An 18,122-nucleotide genomic window follows, 5' to 3' on the forward strand; every position below is an offset into this window, starting at 1 on the left:
TATCCGGATTCGGATATCCGTCTCGATATTCTATTATCTGCGGATATCCGGATCCGGATCCGTCAAAATAATTAAAAATAATTTTTTTAACAAAAAATACTAATTTTTTTTAATATAATACATAAATTAAATATTTATAAATATATTAATATATGTTTATAATATTGTAAAAACTAAAATATAATATTATAAGATTAATTCATGTATAAATATTAATATATAAAATATAAATATTAAAAAAATTAAAAAAATTAATGTATTTTAAAAATACGGATCCGGATCCGGATATCCGGACCTAAAAATTTAGATATCCAGATCCGGATTCGGTTTGCACGGATCCAAGATTTTACTATCCGGATTCGGATCCGGGCACCCCGGATATCCTATTTTCGGAGCGGATCCGGAGTGGATCTCGGATCGAATCCGGATCTCGGATAATAAGTCTCAGGCCTATCATCAATTACATTAGACTGTAACAAAATAAAATCAAGATATTTTGTAATTTTTAAATATTTTAAATTTTACTTATTTTTTTCTAATTTTACACAAAATAAATAAACAGTGAAAATATAAATTACAAATTTCTTAAAAATAAACATAAATCAAAGTGCCATAAAATATAATTAGGAAACTATAACTAATTAAAATATTAAATTATTAAAACTATAATATTAATAATATAATAATATTACATTTGGTATATAGTTTAGTGCTACAATTGGAGATGAAAATGAAAGTTCAACACCTAAACACCAAATTTTGTGTAGTTTCTAAAGAAGCTAATAATATGTTACATAAAACAGAGGCAAAGCAGAAGGCAGAAAATGTAGTAAGGCCCAAAAACAGTCAAACTCTATTCATCCCCAACACTAGTTTAGTCATTCAACATCTTTGCAACGGTCACAAGAGTTGTGCTGCGGAGCTGGCACAAAAGACAACATCTCTTGTACTGCAGAATCGTTTTGACAGCTTGCTGATAGTGTAAAACAAGGATAAGATAGACACGTGTGGGTTTCATTAGTTGAGTCCTCTTGTATATAAAGCAATGTTAGCTCTCTGTAATCGGTAGCTGAAATGTGTCAATAAATTATTATTCATAAAACCGCTTCTTGTGTTTAGTTCTTCATATGGTATCAGAGCCATAATACCTTAACAGGTGCAACTATGGCTAAATAATCCATATGTCTATCCGTTTCCAGCAAATGTTCATGTTTCTAGCTTAGTTACGAAACGTCTTAACGATGCAAACTCAAGTCGAGTCTCTTCTTAGCAGTCAGAAGCTTGTGGGTTTCATCAATGGACGTTATCCAGAGCCCGAAACTACAGTCGTTTAACGAGTTGGTGAAGAAGTTCAACAAGTACCGAATCCAGCTCATGAGTTGTTGTTTTGCACTGACCAGTTGGTGAAATCTTGAATCTTTGGTACGCTTTCAGATGAAGCGTTGAGAAGTGTATGTGCGTTAACCACTTCTCACGAAGTATGGATGTCTCTTGCCAACACCTACAACAGAAGCTCTATTGGACGTGAGTTCGACCTTAAACGCAAACTCCAGGTATTCATCAAGCAAGGAAATTCTTTCTCAACCTATGCTCGTGAATATGCATCTCTGTGTAAGCAACTAAGTTCGATAGGAAAACCTGTAGATGAGTCTATGAAGATTTATGGCTTCTTAATTGTTTAGGAAGAGAATATGATCCTATTACTACGGTTGTTCAAAACTCCATGTCTAGGCTTCCAACTCTGACGTTTACAAATGTTTTATATGAGGTTCAGTGTTTTGACTCTTGTCTGCAAGAATATGAAACAACCGCTGTAAATCCTCATATGGCGTTCAACACTCAGGACGCTCAAGCTCAGCAAGCGTTTCAGACTACTCATCAACTGAACAGAGATTGGGGTTACTACAATAACATATTTGGTTCCAACCTTGTTAGAGGGGGTTTCTCTTCAAGGGGACGTGGATTTCATCAACAGAATACATCCTCTAGTGGGTCAAACACACGCCCTACATGTCAGATTTGTGGAAGAATAGGACACGTTGCTCTGAAGTGTGGGAACAGGTTTGACAACAATTATCAGCCAAATGATGTTCCTCAAGCCTTAGCAGCCCTTCAAGCTTCAGATCGTTCTGGTAATGAGTGGTTTCCAGACTCAGGTGCCTCAGCGTACATCACATCAACGGCTTCAGGACTTCAGAATGCTACTCAGTATCATGGTCTTGAGTCCATAATGGTGGCTGATGGAAATCATGTTCTGATCACACACGTTGGCTCTGCAAATGTCTCAGTTAGCACGGGTAGTTTACCTCTTAATGAAGTTTTTGCTTGTCCTTCAGTATAGAAATCACTGTTATTTGTGTCTAAATTATGCGAGGATTATCCATGTGGTGTGTTCTTTGATGCTAAGAAGGTTTACATACTGGATCTGCAAACCATGAAAGTGCTAACCCAAGGACCATAGCGTAATGGTTTATATGTGCTGGAGAGTCAAGAGTACAAGGCTTTCTACTCAACTCGACAACAAGCAGCTGATGACTTTACGTGGCATCATCGACTCGGTCATGCAAGCTCATGTGTTCTTTAGCATCTTCATAGTAGTAAAGCAATAACGCCCGATAAGAATTATATGCATGCAGTTTGTGAACCGTGTCAAATGGGCAAGAGTTTGTGTCTTCCGTTTTCTGTTTCAGAGTCTGTGTCTGTTGAACCTTTGGCTAAGATCCACTGTGATCTGTGGGGACCTTTGCATGTTATGTCTTTACAAGGATTCAAGTTTTATGCATTTTTTATTGATGATCATTATCGGTTCAGTTGGTTTTATCCTCTTAAACTCAAGTCAGATTTCTATGAGGTCAGTTTAACAGAAAAATCAAAAAATTTCAGAGTGATGGTGGAAGGGAATTTACAAGTATTCGGTTGAGGCTACCACAACAAGAAATGTGTGTATTAATAGCGGCCGTTAAATGTTATGAGTTTGATATAATAGTGTTTCCTAAAACGCTTTGACAGCACCCGTTGTCGTAGGTCGGACACTTTTGATAGCGGATCTTTTGGTTCGATGGTTTCTATGGAATTGTTAATATTTATAATAATATAATGTTATAATTAAAAATTAAAGAAATTATTTGATTAAAAATTAATTAATTAATTGATTAAAATGTAATTAATTGATTAAAATTAATTAGAAATTAAGATTTAAATTTTATTTATTAATTATAATCGGTTTACAAATAAAATCAGCTTACACATTAAACCAAAAAACATTAAACCAAATTTGGTTTAATTGTAAACAAAAAAAAAAACTTAAAAATGGGAAATTGCCACAAATACCACATTCATAGTACCAGTTTCATGTTTACACTAATCACTTTTACCTTCACTTTTAATCAAGGTTAAAATACACTTATATCCCTAGGGTTAACAAATCTAGACTTATGGTTTAGAGTTGAGGGGTGGGGTAGGGCTTTTGGAATGTGAAATTTAGGATTCTTATAAATAAATAAATAAATACTTAAAAAAAATTTTAAAAATAGTTTCAAACATAATTTTGGATTTTCAAAAAGAAATTTTGAAAAAAAAATCAAAAAAAAAATTCAATACTAAAATTCAAAAAAAAATTATAAAAAAGTTCAAATATGAAAAAGTATAATTCAAAAATATAAAAAAAAATTATTTTTTTTATTTATATATTTAAATAATGATTTATTATATATATAGATAACAAGGGTATAAGAGTGTTTTGCCACTTAATGAAGAATGTATTTTTGAAAATGTCTCTTTCCTTTAATGGTGGTAAAGATGAAAAGTGGTATCATGAAAATGGTAAAAATAAAATTTCCCAAAAGAAAAATCCCTAACTCTTTGCGCCTCCGCCTCCTTTGCCGCAGAGCTCCACCTCCGCCGCCACCTTTACCGGATCCTCCATCGTTGACGCTTCAAACACGCTATCAGCTACGCCATCTGCTGTCTGCTTCCATCATCCACCATCATGAACTCCTCCACCAATTCTCCTTCCCGTGTCATCATCTCACCTACATAATCCGACATAGCTCCGACTCAACTCCCTTTTCAAATCCGGCTCGTTATGAGAACATGACCCCAGTGAAGATGGATGGATATACGAAGCAATGGTGGTGGTGACGAGCGGATGTACCATCGTTTTCTTCAGCCTCTCATGTGTTGATCGACCCTACAAACAAAACAAATAAAATCAGATTCAAACGAATAGAGAGAGACAGAGAGACAGAGAGACAGATCTAGCGTCGTTGTCATGTCGTCCTCCAGCCATGGCTTGAAAAATCTACTTTCATTGAGACAAAGATGAAGGAGATGAATGAGGAAGAGGAAAATAAGTTTTGAATTTGTTGACAGAGATTAAAGATTGAGATAGAATCTATGGAGAGACGAGTTTTCAGAAAAAACAAAAATTAAGGCAAAGAGATAGACGAAGAGTCTGTCGACACAGAGAAAAAGAGAGAGAGAGAGAGAGAGAGAGAGTATTGTTAGATTTGGTCCGTTGGATTAAATCTAATCCAATGGTAAAGGATGTGATCTGGGTAGATTAATATTAGTGGTCAATGACAATTTTTTTGTTTCTATTTTTGTTGTTTTTTTTTTTTGATGAAATTTGAAATTTATTGATCAACATTTGGAATTTTTACAAGCGATTAAAAGTTGTTTAGTGTCTTAGGTGCCAACGACAAACAAATCGAATGCTAAAGAGTAACTTGAAACCATCTTCTTAGTAACCCTTCCAATCTGTGGCCATGAGTGTATCGCAAAGAGCAAATGCGGTTCCGAACTGCCTTGTCTATGAGTCTTCTTAATTGATCCCTCTGGATCCCTCGTTGCTGGTGACACCTTGAATTTCTTTCCTTCCAGACGTAGTACACTGCAGTTTGGAATAGCATCCTTGCGAGAATTGAGTCGAGGCTTTTTCCTCCCATAGTACGTAGCCGATTGACAGTCCATGCCCAATCTGGGTTGATGTTCCGTCCAACAAGTGGTCTTGCCAGAGATTCCCATATCGTGTAAGAGTATGGGCAGGCGAAGAACAGGTGATCTCTTGTTTCATTTCTCTCTCCACAAAAGCCACAAACCTGAGTAATACCCCATGTTCGCATGCGATCTCCCGTTGATAACCTGTTCCTTATTGACAGCCATGTTATGAAGGAGAATCTAGGAACCCCCTGTGCGAACCATACCACTTTACACCAATCCACGTTGCTTCTCCTTTCTCTTAGTTGATCCCAAGTTCTTGCCGCTGAAAACGTGGTCCTGTAATCATCAACCCCATGCTTCCATAGTATAATATCGGGCCCTTTAGTGGAGGAGGGAGCAGCCGCCGCTAAGATCTTGCCATAAAGCTCCCCGTACCGCCGACTCCTACGTCCTCGAATGTTCCACGTATTCCCCCTCGCTGCGTCACTGACTTTCGCATGGCGTGATATACCCAGATAAGTGGTGCCCACCGCTCCTGTAATATTAAACAATTTCCCAATTCCAAGCCAATTGTCAAACCAGAAGGAAGTAGTTCGACCATCCCCGATATCAAATCTAACGAACTCATAGGCCACATCTCTTAGTTTCAGGAGCTTCCTCCATATCCAAGATCCATTTTGTTCTCCTCTCACATCCCAAAAGGAATTATACCTGAGCAAGTAGTGTTTCACCCAACTTACCCATAGGGAAGCCGGTTTTGTGTAAAGTCTCCATATGAGTTTAAGGGCAAAGGCTCTTGCCGTGTCCTTGAATTTCCGCACACCCAGACCACCTTCGTCCTTAGGCAAACAGAGATCCTCCCAGCTGACCTTAGCTTTGTGAGTTTGTGTAGGTGAGCCCGACCATAGAAACGCGCTGCACATGCTTTCGATGGTGTCATAACACTTGGCCGGTAGGATAAAAGCCGAGCTCCAGAAGTTAACCATGCTTGTAATGACCGACTGGATCAGTTGTAGTCTTCCTGCAAAGGACAGAAATCTGTTGGACCAACACAGCATCTTCCCACGAATCTTTTCTATAAGCGGTTCATAGTCATGGCTGGATAGTGTCTTCGTTGTTAACGGCATTCCTAGGTACCGGATTGGTAGGGTACCGAGACTGATACCCATAGAAGCCGCAGTAGTGAGGAGAGCAGAGATGTTCCTTCCTGTAACATAGATGGAAGACTTTGCTACATTTATGTGTAACCCAGAAACAGATGCAAACCGGCGCATTACACCCAGAATACCCAATAGCGAATCGGAAGTCCCGTTGGTGAAGACCAGTATGTCGTCCGCGAAGCACAAGTGAGTAAGTTTTACATCTTGACATTGGTGATGATAACCAAATTCCCCCGCATCTGCAGCTTTGTTGATCATTTTTGATAAAACATTATTTAGGATGACATACAAGTAAGGCGAGAGAGAACATCCTTGTCGGATCCCTCTGGCACTCTGAAAAAAACCCTCCAAACTTCCATTCACATTGATAGAAAAAGCTGCAGTTGAGATGCATAACCTCATCCAGTGGATAAACTGAAGAGGCATTCCCATTGCTTGAAGCACCGAAGTAATGAAAGACCACTTGACCGTATCGAATGCCTTAGTTATGTCAAACTTGATAGCACAATTTTCCTTGTTCGTGCTCCTGTGGTATCCAGTGACCAGCTCAGAGGCGAGTAGTACATTTTCTAAGAGAAGGCGATCTGTTATGAATGCACACTGGTTTGCTTCAACCGCATCGGGGAAAATGATCTTTAGCCTATTGGCTAGTACCTTGGAGATGACCTTGTATAGCAGATTACAGCAAGCGATTGGCCGATAATCCTTTAGCGTCTGTGCAGTAGTTGTCTTAGGTATCAGAGAGAGAATGGTTGCATTTACCCCAGCAGGCATGAATCCAAATACGAAGAATGATTGAACCGCCACAATGAAGTCCCTCCCGATGATTGGCCATGCTGCGATAAAAAATTCTTTAGTGAACCCATCTGGACCTGAAACTTTCCCATTTGGAAGTGAATGAAGCGCCCCTTTGATTTCCGTTGGTGTGATAGGTCGGACCAGTGCAGCAGAATGATCACCAGGACACCTATAGGTCAGCAAATCCTGCAGAGCAGTTACCGAAATTACCTCGCTATTTGGATCCTGTCCTTGTAGGAATGATTGGAAATATGAGACTGCTTCTTTTTTGATATCAGGTAACGAAGTGAGGACTTCTCCTTCAGTCGTGACAAGTCTTCTAATTGTGTTTTTTGCCTTCCTCGTTTGAACCATACTGTGGAACACCTTGGTATTTTGATCTCCAACCGAAAGCCAGCGAATACAAGACTTCTGCTTGTAGAATTTCTCCTCCACTCTAGCTAAGGTGTTCCATCTGTTAGCTGCCTCCGCTGCCCTCGCAAAGTTTCCAGGGGTTGGGTCTAATAGTGCTATGTTTTGACAGTCACACAGCACATCATAAGCATTCTTCGTACGAGCCGGTAGGTCCCCGTAATGCGTTTTGTTCAGCTCCCGCAGCGGCTGTTTCAGGAGTTTTAGTTTCTTGTGAAAACGTGAAAGGGCTGCTCTAGAATGGAACAGCGGTGGCGTTGTATCCCAGATTCGCTGAACTGTTGGTAGGAACTCGTTGTGCTCAGTCAGGTAGTTGAAAAAACGAAATGGTTTCCTAGCATCGTTAACATTTCCTGTCGTACGGATCAGACATCTTGCATGATCTGAGATTCCACCAGCATCGAAGTGCGCTGAGGAGCTTGGGTATTGACTCATCCAGCTTTGGTTTACCAATGCTCTGTCCAGTTTCTTTCCGATGGGGTCCTCCTCTCGATTGTTCCACCAAGTAAATAAAGCTCCCGTATAGGGGAGATCAGTAACCGAGCAGTCCGACACTAACTCCTGAAACTGATACATACCCGTTAAGTCTCTACGATACTCCAAAGATCTGGAGTGCTCAAAAGAAGCCAGTGTTTCATTAAAATCGCCAATCAAGATCCAAGGAAGCTTTAGGTGGCCATACGCAACTTTTGTGCCTCTGATTTCCTCCCATAGTCTGGTCCTTTCCTCTGCCGTGTTAAATGCATATATGGCTGAACAAATATATTGTTCTCCGGTGGAGGGATTCTGAATAGCACAAGTGATCACCTGTGCACTCATGTGCAGTCGAGTGACTACAACTTCATCCGTCCAGCAAAACCAGATTCTCCCCAAAGGATGATATTCGTAGTTAGTAAGAGAGTTCCATCCCGGCATAGCAACATTCATACACCACTGATGGTTAGATTCCTGGACTCGTGTCTCTACTAGGCAGCCATAAGAAGGCTTTTCCTCCTGTAACCATGATTTGAGGGCTCGATGTTTGCGTGGTAGATTGAACCCACGCATGTTCCATGCAAAGAAAGAAGTCATAACTTCCTACCGGAAGTTTTTTTTGACGATCCGTGCCTTCCTCCATATCCGCCTTTACTCATATCTTTAGAACCAGTTACTCTCCCCCGAAGTTGCCTTGGCACCGACCCCTGATGCTTACTTGTCGATGCCACCTGCAATTCCTTTTCTTTTTTGCCATCCACTATATTTCCCCGAAACTCGACCTCTTCAACTTCCGTTCCACTTCCTTCTAAGCATGTTTCCTCCTCTTCATCGATGTCCTGTAAAGGACTAAATCTTGACGGGGAGATCGTAAACTCCTTTTCTCCGTTCACGTCGCCTGATGCCTTCACTCCCTTCCCGTTAACCCACACGTCAATGGTCTTAGAAAGCTCCTTAGATGTTTCAGATATCTTGCTCGTTTTTTCCTCGTGTGAAGATGCTACAGGTGAAAGCTCTTCCAGGTCCTTTATTAGATGCTCCATAGCGTTTCCCTCCTTAGGCATTGTCTCCACTGCTTCCACAATCCCAGTCTCGTCCCCTCCTCTTATCTTATCATCCTTCACACCAATATCCCTGCTACCCTCCACTTCTTTGCCCTTGCCTCCTCCGACAGTTATCCGTTCACGCGGCATCGAGGCGTAGATAGTTTCCCCTGTTCGCTTACTAAGGATTTTTATCTCCTTACTCGAACAGTCCTGTCCCTTATGTCCCCACCTGCAGCAGACATTGCAGCGGGGAGGAAGCCAAGGATAATTGACTTCGACTTCGTGTGAAGCTCCCGCTTTGTCCGTGAAAGTGATCTTTTCCACCAGAGACTTATGTAGATCGACTTCCACTAGGATTCGGGCCATGTCCAGCCTCACACATTTCTCCGTGTTTGGATGCAGTTTCACAAAATGTCCCACTGCCCCAACCAGGCACTTCAGACCTTTATGAGAATAAAGTGTGTTTGGTACTCCTCTGAGGTCAACCCAGAGTGGCATGGCTGACAAGTCTGGAGGATGCTGAGCAGACTCTGGGGTCCAGACATTAACCACCAACGGAGTATCCGCTATATGCCAATACTTTCTTTGAATCACCCGGTTCCTCATTTGATCATTTTCAATTCGGAACAACACAGTATTCTTCGCAATAAACTGGACATCAATCTTGCTACCCGCCTTGGGAGCGCTCCAAATACGATTGACGGTTGCGTGAATTGAGCCCACGTGGGGAGCGTCTCCAATGAAGTAGCCCACTACGAAACTTTTCCAGAGAAGCTCCGCCTCGTCAAAGATCGCATCTGGGATTTGAAGTGTTGCAATGCCATCGACAATGTCGATAACAGGTTCCGCTCCTGCTCTACCGGCCAGGTCCTTCGACCATGGGCTTGATCGGACACGCTCTTCCTGCTTACCTCCGTCCCTCCCTTCCGAATGTTCTCCATGGTTTCCGGTCATAGATTTGTGCCGATTCTCACCACCATCGCGTACCTCCGAAGCTGCTCCTCCGTCAGTTGACTGAGTGAGCAGGGCGAGAGATGATGCGCCACCGTCATGAGTCTCTGAAGCTCCGACTCCCTGGACAGCTGGTGGTGTAGTGAGCGACGTAGAGCTTTGAAGACTGTCCGTTTCATGCGTTGACCCCTTCGCCGGAGCTGCAGTGTCGCGCGAGTTCACGTCTGGATCCTCTGTCGGCTCGCTTGGATCACCAAGCTCAGATGCGATCGGATCTCCCATAGTCGCCGCTGGCACGCCCATGAAATCGCCGGTTTGAGCTCCCGTGATAGGATTTCCTGGCAGCGTCGCTGGATCGCCATCGCCTGTAGCTCCCGTGATTGACTCCATTTCCCAAACGCCTATTTTTGTTGTTTTATCTCTTAGTAGATTTATAAAGTAATTTCTATGTTAGATAATACAAAATTATGATTTTATATTTTGGTTTCATCACTAAAACTCAGTTTTTATTTAAATGTTAATGTATGTGATATAGCATTTGAAATATGTGATATGGTTTAATGTTTTGAGATGTAAAGTTATTATTTGAGGTATATATATGTAAGGTTTATAGTTTAGATATATAAAATTAAAGGTTAAGATATAAAATTTGAAAATTAACTTTTGTAAGTATTGGATAATATAAAATTAGGACCTCTTAAATTTATGACTTGATGTTTAAAACATTAGATTAGACAAAAGACTTTATATGTAGGGTTTAAATTTGGAGTTTAGGGTATTAGATTTAGAGTATAGATTTAGATTTATTGTTTGAGGTTTAGATTTTAAATTTGAGATTATATTTTTTAATTGATTAAATTTGAGTTTAAGTTTAAGATTGAAGTTATATTATGAAAATATTGAAATTTTAAAGTCTTATATTTAGGGTTTAGGGTTTACGGTGTTTTATTTTTTATTTTTAAAAATTACAAATTTAAAAATAAAATAAAAATTTATAAAATGAAATTAGTTAAAATTACAACCGGTTATAACATTGTGAAAAAAATAAAAATGTTGTTAACTAAAATTAAAATTATGGAATATGATTAGGTTATATGATTATGGTAAAGTTTAAAGTATATGGTTTGAGAGTAAAGTATGTTACAAATTATAATTTGGATTTTCATAAAAATACAAATACTTTTTAAATTTTGGATTTTAATTATATTTTTGGGTTTTCAAATACATTTCGGTAATTTTAGATATTTAATTGCCAAATTATATCATAGAAAAAAAAAGCAGGTATCAATCTAGAACCGGTCTGCAACCGAACCGAAACACTTACTCAAACTCAATATTCATAACAATCTGATCACAAAAACAGATGAAAGAAGAATTATGTTATACAAATGAAAAGGCATGTTTTGGTTCACGGTTTCAAGATCACAAGCGTTTTGCAAGTAAACAAGCTGTTGGGAACCATGTTTTCTCTTAACCGAAGAATAAGAAACGTCCAGCTTACGTAGATAGGGATATACAGCAATCTCAACCCACATTCTGATATCGTCAGGTTTAATTTTTTCACCCTTGACTCCCATAAAGAAAGACACAAGCTTTCAATGACAGGAGCTCTATGTAATGGCAGATTCTTGTTGATAAAATCCATAAGTACAAGCAGTGAATGTTGGAACTAACGATAGTATCCTCACCAACATTCATCAGGCAATCCACTGATGTTATCCATTTCTTACAATACCCTTCAAGAACACAAAGAAAACAAGACCATAAGAAACAAAAAGCATTTGTCATTCAGACCATTTGACAAGGACTGATCTCAACTAACACAACGACTATCGTCTTGTTATGCTGCTCCTCAGTCTAATTCAACACAACACCGTTTAACTACTTAGCAGAATCGAAAACTAAGAAACAGAGTGAGATTGGGAAACATACTTCTTTAACAGACCTGGTTTTGGAAGCTTGCCGAGAAATCTGCTTCTCAACATCATTGCTGTCTTCGCCTTCCCAAGACCTGGCACTGAAGAATGCAAATCTGCATACACAGCAACATCAGCTGTAGATGGCGTCAAACCATTTCCCAAGACCTGGAATATGCAAAACAAAAAACAAAATGTGCATTATGCTAAAAGATAAACCAAATAAAAATTCATCCTTTACCACTATAGATAAGACATTGCACTGTAACTAAATAAACTAATCCCAACTTGTCAAAATGTGATAGAAACGAGAAAATAAAAATTCAATCTGAACAAAATTAAGTGTTGGTATACAATAGCGTAACTGTCATAAACGATATCATCTGATACTATTAATACTCACATTTTCTGTATTGTACACTTCAACAATTGTGGGATAGTTCATCAAATCATGTCCATATACTCCTGGTTAGAATGGTTTAGCAAAAAAGAAACATCGTCATCTAGTAGAACTTAGTCTGTCCATGATGTTTCAAAGTTAGGTACCTTTACACATTGGGTTGAAGGGTTAGTTACAGCAAATCATCTGATTAGCATACTTCCGTCTTCAGCTCTGCAACATAAAATGCCATTTGAGGTTTTATACAACATGAAGTCAGATTATTCTTACTTGCGAGTCTTTGGCCATGCTTCTTGTCCATGCCTAAGACCATATTCTGCTCATAAGTTTGAACCAAGAACACTTCAATGTATTTTTCTTGGTTACAATGCGGACTATAAAGGGTATAGGTGTTTATATCCGCCAACAGGACGTGTCTACATTAGCAGACATATAATCTTCGATGATGAATTATTTCCTTTAACTGGGCAGTTTAAGCATCTGATTCCGAAGTATCCTACTGCGTTACTACAAGGTTGGCGACAGGCCTCAGTCATTAAGCCTAAAGACAGTCAAATTGTCAAGAATCTGGTGGTAATTCCTTCTCCAGCACATGATATCATTCCTCAGGATAATGCCATGTCTGAAGCAAATTTTCCACCACCACCCTTGCCAGCTCACAATGACTAGCAAGAAATTTCTAATAATGAAGCACAAGTGATAGCTCAAGAAGTGCCTAACATCCACCCAATGGCTACTCGTGCTAAATCAGGCATCACTAAGCCTAATCCGAGGTATCTTCTTCTCACAATTCCTGACTACCCTACTGAAAATAATTCTGTTGCAGCTGTGCTTAAAAATCGAAAATGGACGAAGTCTATGATGGTTGAGATGGATAATCATTATGAGAATCACACATTTCCTCTTGTTCCATATGAGCCGTCTATGCATGTTTTGGGGAGCAGATGGGTATATAATCAAACTTAATGCAGATGGAACCATTGATACATTTAAAAGCAGACTGGTTGTCAAAGGAAATGATCAAAAGGGAGGCATTGATTATCTCGAGACTTTCAGTCCAGTTGTTAGAACAACTACAATCACAGTGGTTCTTGGAGTTGCAACTGCTAAAAATTGGTCAATTACGAGTGCCTTTCTTCACAGAGACTTACATGAAGACATATACATGAAACAACCAGTAGACTTTGTGGATCCTGCAAAACCGACTCATGTATGCAAACTAGATAAAGCTATATATGGTTTAAAGCAGGCACCACAGACATGGTTTGATAAGTTCAGTACGTTTCTCCTGGAGTATGGTTTCTCGTGGATCAAAGTTGATCCTTCTATGTTTTTGTATCATCGTCAAGGGAAAACAATGGTTCTGTGCTGTATGTTGACGATATAATATTGACAGGAAGTGATCCGGAGCAGTTCAAGCATTTGATGGCAGCTCTCGGTTCTCAGTTTTCTATGAAGGATCTTGGCCATCTACATTATTTTCTTGGGATTCAGGTTGATACAACTGAGAATTGTTTGTTTCTCAATCAGAAGAAATATACTGAGGATATACTGCACACTGAATGGATCTATGACAACAATCCTATGCCAACACCGTTACCTCTGCATCTGTTTCCAAACAATGCAACAGCTATGAAACTGTTTCCTCAACCCTCTTATTTTCGAAGTCTTGCTGGAAAGTTACAATATCTAACGTTGACAAGACCAGGTATACAATTTGCAGTCACCTTCATATGTCAGAGAATGAATCAACCGACTCAATCAGACTTCAATTTGCTGAAGCGAATTTGATAGACCATTGATTTGACCCACTTTTACCCATGGTTTATAAGTGTTTTAACTACTAATTATTATATTATAGAGTCTATTTATAATATTTATAGGATCAGGAGTGATTTGGAGGAAAGTGATGATTTGGGAGGATTTTGGAGATATTTGGAGTAAGCACCCGAGATGACCATCGAGCTCGACCATCGGTCGACATTGAAGAGTAATAATGGATCGATTTTCACATCTTGACATCGATCGACAGCGAAGCGCGCAGAAAGCCTGTTTGGTCTCAGCCGACTTAGAGCCCAAGTCTTCACCAATTTACAAGATTACCCCTGGCGAGTTTTAACCTAATTATATAAGCTTTGCCAACATGTTAGAGGCAAAGTGTGCTTTCTTGTTTTATTGTTTTTCACAGCAAAGGTTTCTAGGATCTTTAGTAGATTGGAGATAAGATACAAAGTTATTTGTGATTGGAACTCCATTAATATCTATCTATTATTTTAATGAAGTTTTCACACCTTATTGCTGTTATGAATTGTTTGGTCAGGTCTGAGTAGTTCTCTTGTTAGATTTTAGGGTTTAAATAGGTTATGAGGGATTAACCCCAACTATAGATTGCTAAGTTGTGATATTAATCTTTAGGATTGTCATTAATGCCTGATTCTAGATTAGCTACCTAGAACTTACCCTAGGATTGTTAGATATAAGCGATAGCTTTCATCTCATCCTGAAACCATTCTAATTGAGCTAAGACTTGCTAGAGTAAAGCGAGAGCTGATCTAGTGAGCTTAGTAAGCATAGTCAACCCGCGCATTAACGCTTGACCAATAGCGTCGATCGATATTCAAATAGACTAATCGGCCGACGTTTCAAATAGTGCATCGATCAATATTCATATAGAATCATCGATCGACACTGGTCAATAGACGAACCTAGAAAGCGAGAGCCTAATGGTTCGTTTATGAGTGTTGAGCTCTACAATATCATGCATGCAACTTGTTAGGCATCTATAGGATTATAATTCCAAATTTCCTGAATAAAAACCCTAAGTCTAGCTATTTTCTTTTAAGCACCAAAACCCAAACCAATCAATCGAGCAATTACTTGTTCAACAACTGCAACTTTACATTTTAATCATTAAACCACCTAGCTTAACAATTCTGATTAGATTTATTAGGTTCCCTAGCTCTCTGTGGATTCGATCCCTAAGTACTACAACTGAACCTCTTATTTGGGAGAGTAATTCACTCCTTAGGGTAATTTGAGTGAGATCAGAATTCTTACGTATCTTAATGGTACATTAATTGTCTTATGGAGTTCATAGCAACAAGAACAGCACTGTTTGATATCTGGCTTTAGCAACAGTGATTGGACGGGTTGTAAAGAAACAAGAAGATCTACAACAGGTTTCTGTACCTATCTTGGTCCCAACTTAGTATCATAGAGTGTTAAGAGAAAGTCGACAGTGTCAAGTTCCTCTACTAAGGCTGAGTAAAGAGCATTAGGAGAAACAAGTGCAGCACTTACAGGGTTGGCTTCGCTATTGAAAGACTTAGGCATTCCTCAAGATGGTCAGGCGCTGCTGAATTGTGATAACCTATCAGCAGTTCACCAAACCACAAATCCAGCCTTTCATGCTCACTATAAACACTTTGAAACCGACTGGCACCACACTAGAGAAAGAGTGGTTACTAAGCTTCATTGAAACGAGGCATATTCCAGCCATTCAGCAAATAACTGACATTTTTACAAAGTTCCTTTCGCGTGCATTGTTTGAAAGATTGAGGGACAAACTTGGAGTTGGTTTGCCAACCATCTCAAGTTTGTATTTTATTGTAAATTACTCTTTTACAAGTTCAAAACACCGAATATACCAGTATAAAGTTTTAACTTCTATTCACAAATTAAAGATCAATATTTTAAACTTATTCACAAATTTAAGATCTAAATTTTAAACTTATGCCACTAGAATAAAATTAAAAATGACACTTAGTAAAAAAAATTACCTAAATTTTAAATATCTAAATAGAAAACAATAATATACATGGTACGGGTCAGAATTTTTCTTGATCCGTAAATTTAACATGCTTTATAAAAGTAACTAAAGTCAATTATATATACATAAATCCAAACACATATTGGGTAAGAACTTACAAATATAAAAATTATAAATAAAATTTCAGTTTCTCTTATATAAAAGTTTTGTCAAATAAAAACAAAAATCTCGTCTTTTGAAAATGCAGATTAGAATTTAGTTTGTATAAAACACCGAAACCCCTCCCCCCAAATTTTTTTTTAAGTGACTACACTCACCAAGATACAAAGTACAAACTACATGTACACAAACACAACTGTATGCATGCAAATTAGCATATATATATATCATACATTTATAATTGCTCCTTCGTTTATCCACCTGATGAAGTTTCAACTTTTTCAAGTCAACGAGACCCAATGCAATAATGCAATGATTAACAATATTAGAGAAGATAGTGACCATCCAACAGTTTGACCGCGACACTGCTGACATGTAACACCACGTCGCTATATGCCATTCCACCAACCTCGAGGGATTCAAATTAATGATCTTCATTATCAAGAGATATATTTCTCCCTTTAAATCTATTAATATAACTTAGCTCTTTATCAAAATCTCTCTTCCTGGATAACAAACAAGAAGAATCAAGAAATGGCGGAGTGGATACCTGCAATTGTAGCGACGGTGTTGTTCGTGGTTCTGACGCCGGGGTTGCTGTTTCAGGTTCCCGGCAACAATAACTTTGTAGACTTTGGGAAAATGGAGACGAGCGGATACTCAATCCTTCTTCACTCCTTCATTTACTTCGGCCTCGTCGCGGTCTTCACCGTCGTCATTCACTTTCCTGGCACTTAAATTCTACACTATATTTATACGTACACATATGTTTCTTGTAATTTTTTTTATCTATGCTTTGAATTTGTCTTTCATATTTTATATGTTCATCTGTACTACTGTTGTGTACTTCGATAGTGATTTCTAAAGTAATTCACATAAGATGAACCAAAAACAAGAACGAAAACCAGTATTGTAAAGTTTATTGAATTTTGTAATGAATAAGATACATGTTTTGAAAAAAAATAGTTACCAAAAAAAAATGTTTTGAAAAAAAATTCCAATGTAAAAGTGGAGAGTTGACCAAGTATATGTTTTAAATAGGATATTGGTAATCTAAAGAGTACATAAATAATTTAAATGCTATAAGTGTATAGCCGAAAAAGATAGGCCAACAAATATAGGAATCTATAATGAACCTCTTGTATCATTTCAATTTCATCATCTTTTATATCAAGATATGTTTTAGCAAAAAAAAAATTAAAATTAATTAATTTTAGTGATTGATGGGTATTTTTTTTTGTTAGGGATTAAGGGTAACTTCAACCATGACACCAATTTGGTGCTGAAATTATGAAGAACTGAACACAAGAGAGAATTTTCTGAATAATACTTTATTGACACATTTCGGCTACCGATTACAGAGAGCTAATATTGCTTTATATACAAGAAGACTCAACTATTGAAACCCTACACGTGGCTATCTTATCCTCGTTTCACACCATCAGCAAGCTGTCAAAGCGATTCTACGGTGCAAGAGATGTTGTCTTTTGTGCCAGCTCCGCGGCACAAGTCTTGTGACAGTTCCAGAGATGCTGAATGGCTGAACTAGTATTGGGCTTGAATAGAGTTTGACTGTATTTGGGTCTTACTACATTTTGGCCTTCTACTTTACCTCTGTTTTTTGTAACAGAGTATTAGCTTCTTTACCTCCTCTCCTTTGCGAATAGACTCAGTGGATAACTCATCTTATGTGTGGACGAGTATTATAGCAGCAAGGAAGCTATTACTTTTGGGTATTAGAAACAAAGTGCATTCAAGATATGAAATTATTGTGTGGCAGGATCCATGATTCCCTTAACGCCAGGAAGGCCAGCTCACCTCGGGCCCCAGTTGTACATCCAAAAATGACAGATAGTAGTCTTATTAATTTTGAATTAAAGGAGTGGGATGCTCGACTACAGGAACAGTATGTAGATCTGGAGGACATATCAATAATTCGGAGTTTGGCCATAAGCCCTACTCATCGAGGTGATACCTTTTGCAAAGCTACACCAAAATGATCAATATAAAGTCAAGCCTGAATATTGGGTAGCAACAAATATACTCACAAATGACGAGGAAAAGGAAGCTCTAAAGCCCAACATAACCAAACTTCAA

The 18,122-nt window shown here is 38.5% G+C and overlaps 1 protein-coding gene across 1 annotated transcript; it reads left to right on the plus strand.

Moving 5' to 3' along the window:
- The first annotated feature begins 16,443 nt into the window (after positions 1 to 16,443).
- On the plus strand, positions 16,444 to 16,899 carry LOC111209607. The gene has a single exon (XM_022709609.2). It carries the CDS (start codon positions 16,560 to 16,562, stop codon positions 16,761 to 16,763), a length of 204 nt encoding a protein of 67 aa, XP_022565330.1. The 5' UTR covers positions 16,444 to 16,559; the 3' UTR covers positions 16,764 to 16,899.
- Positions 16,900 to 18,122: the final 1,223 nt, after the last annotated feature.

This window comes from Brassica napus, chromosome C9, assembly GCF_020379485.1.
Source record: "Brassica napus cultivar Da-Ae chromosome C9, Da-Ae, whole genome shotgun sequence".
Lineage (NCBI taxonomy): Eukaryota > Viridiplantae > Streptophyta > Magnoliopsida > Brassicales > Brassicaceae > Brassica > Brassica napus.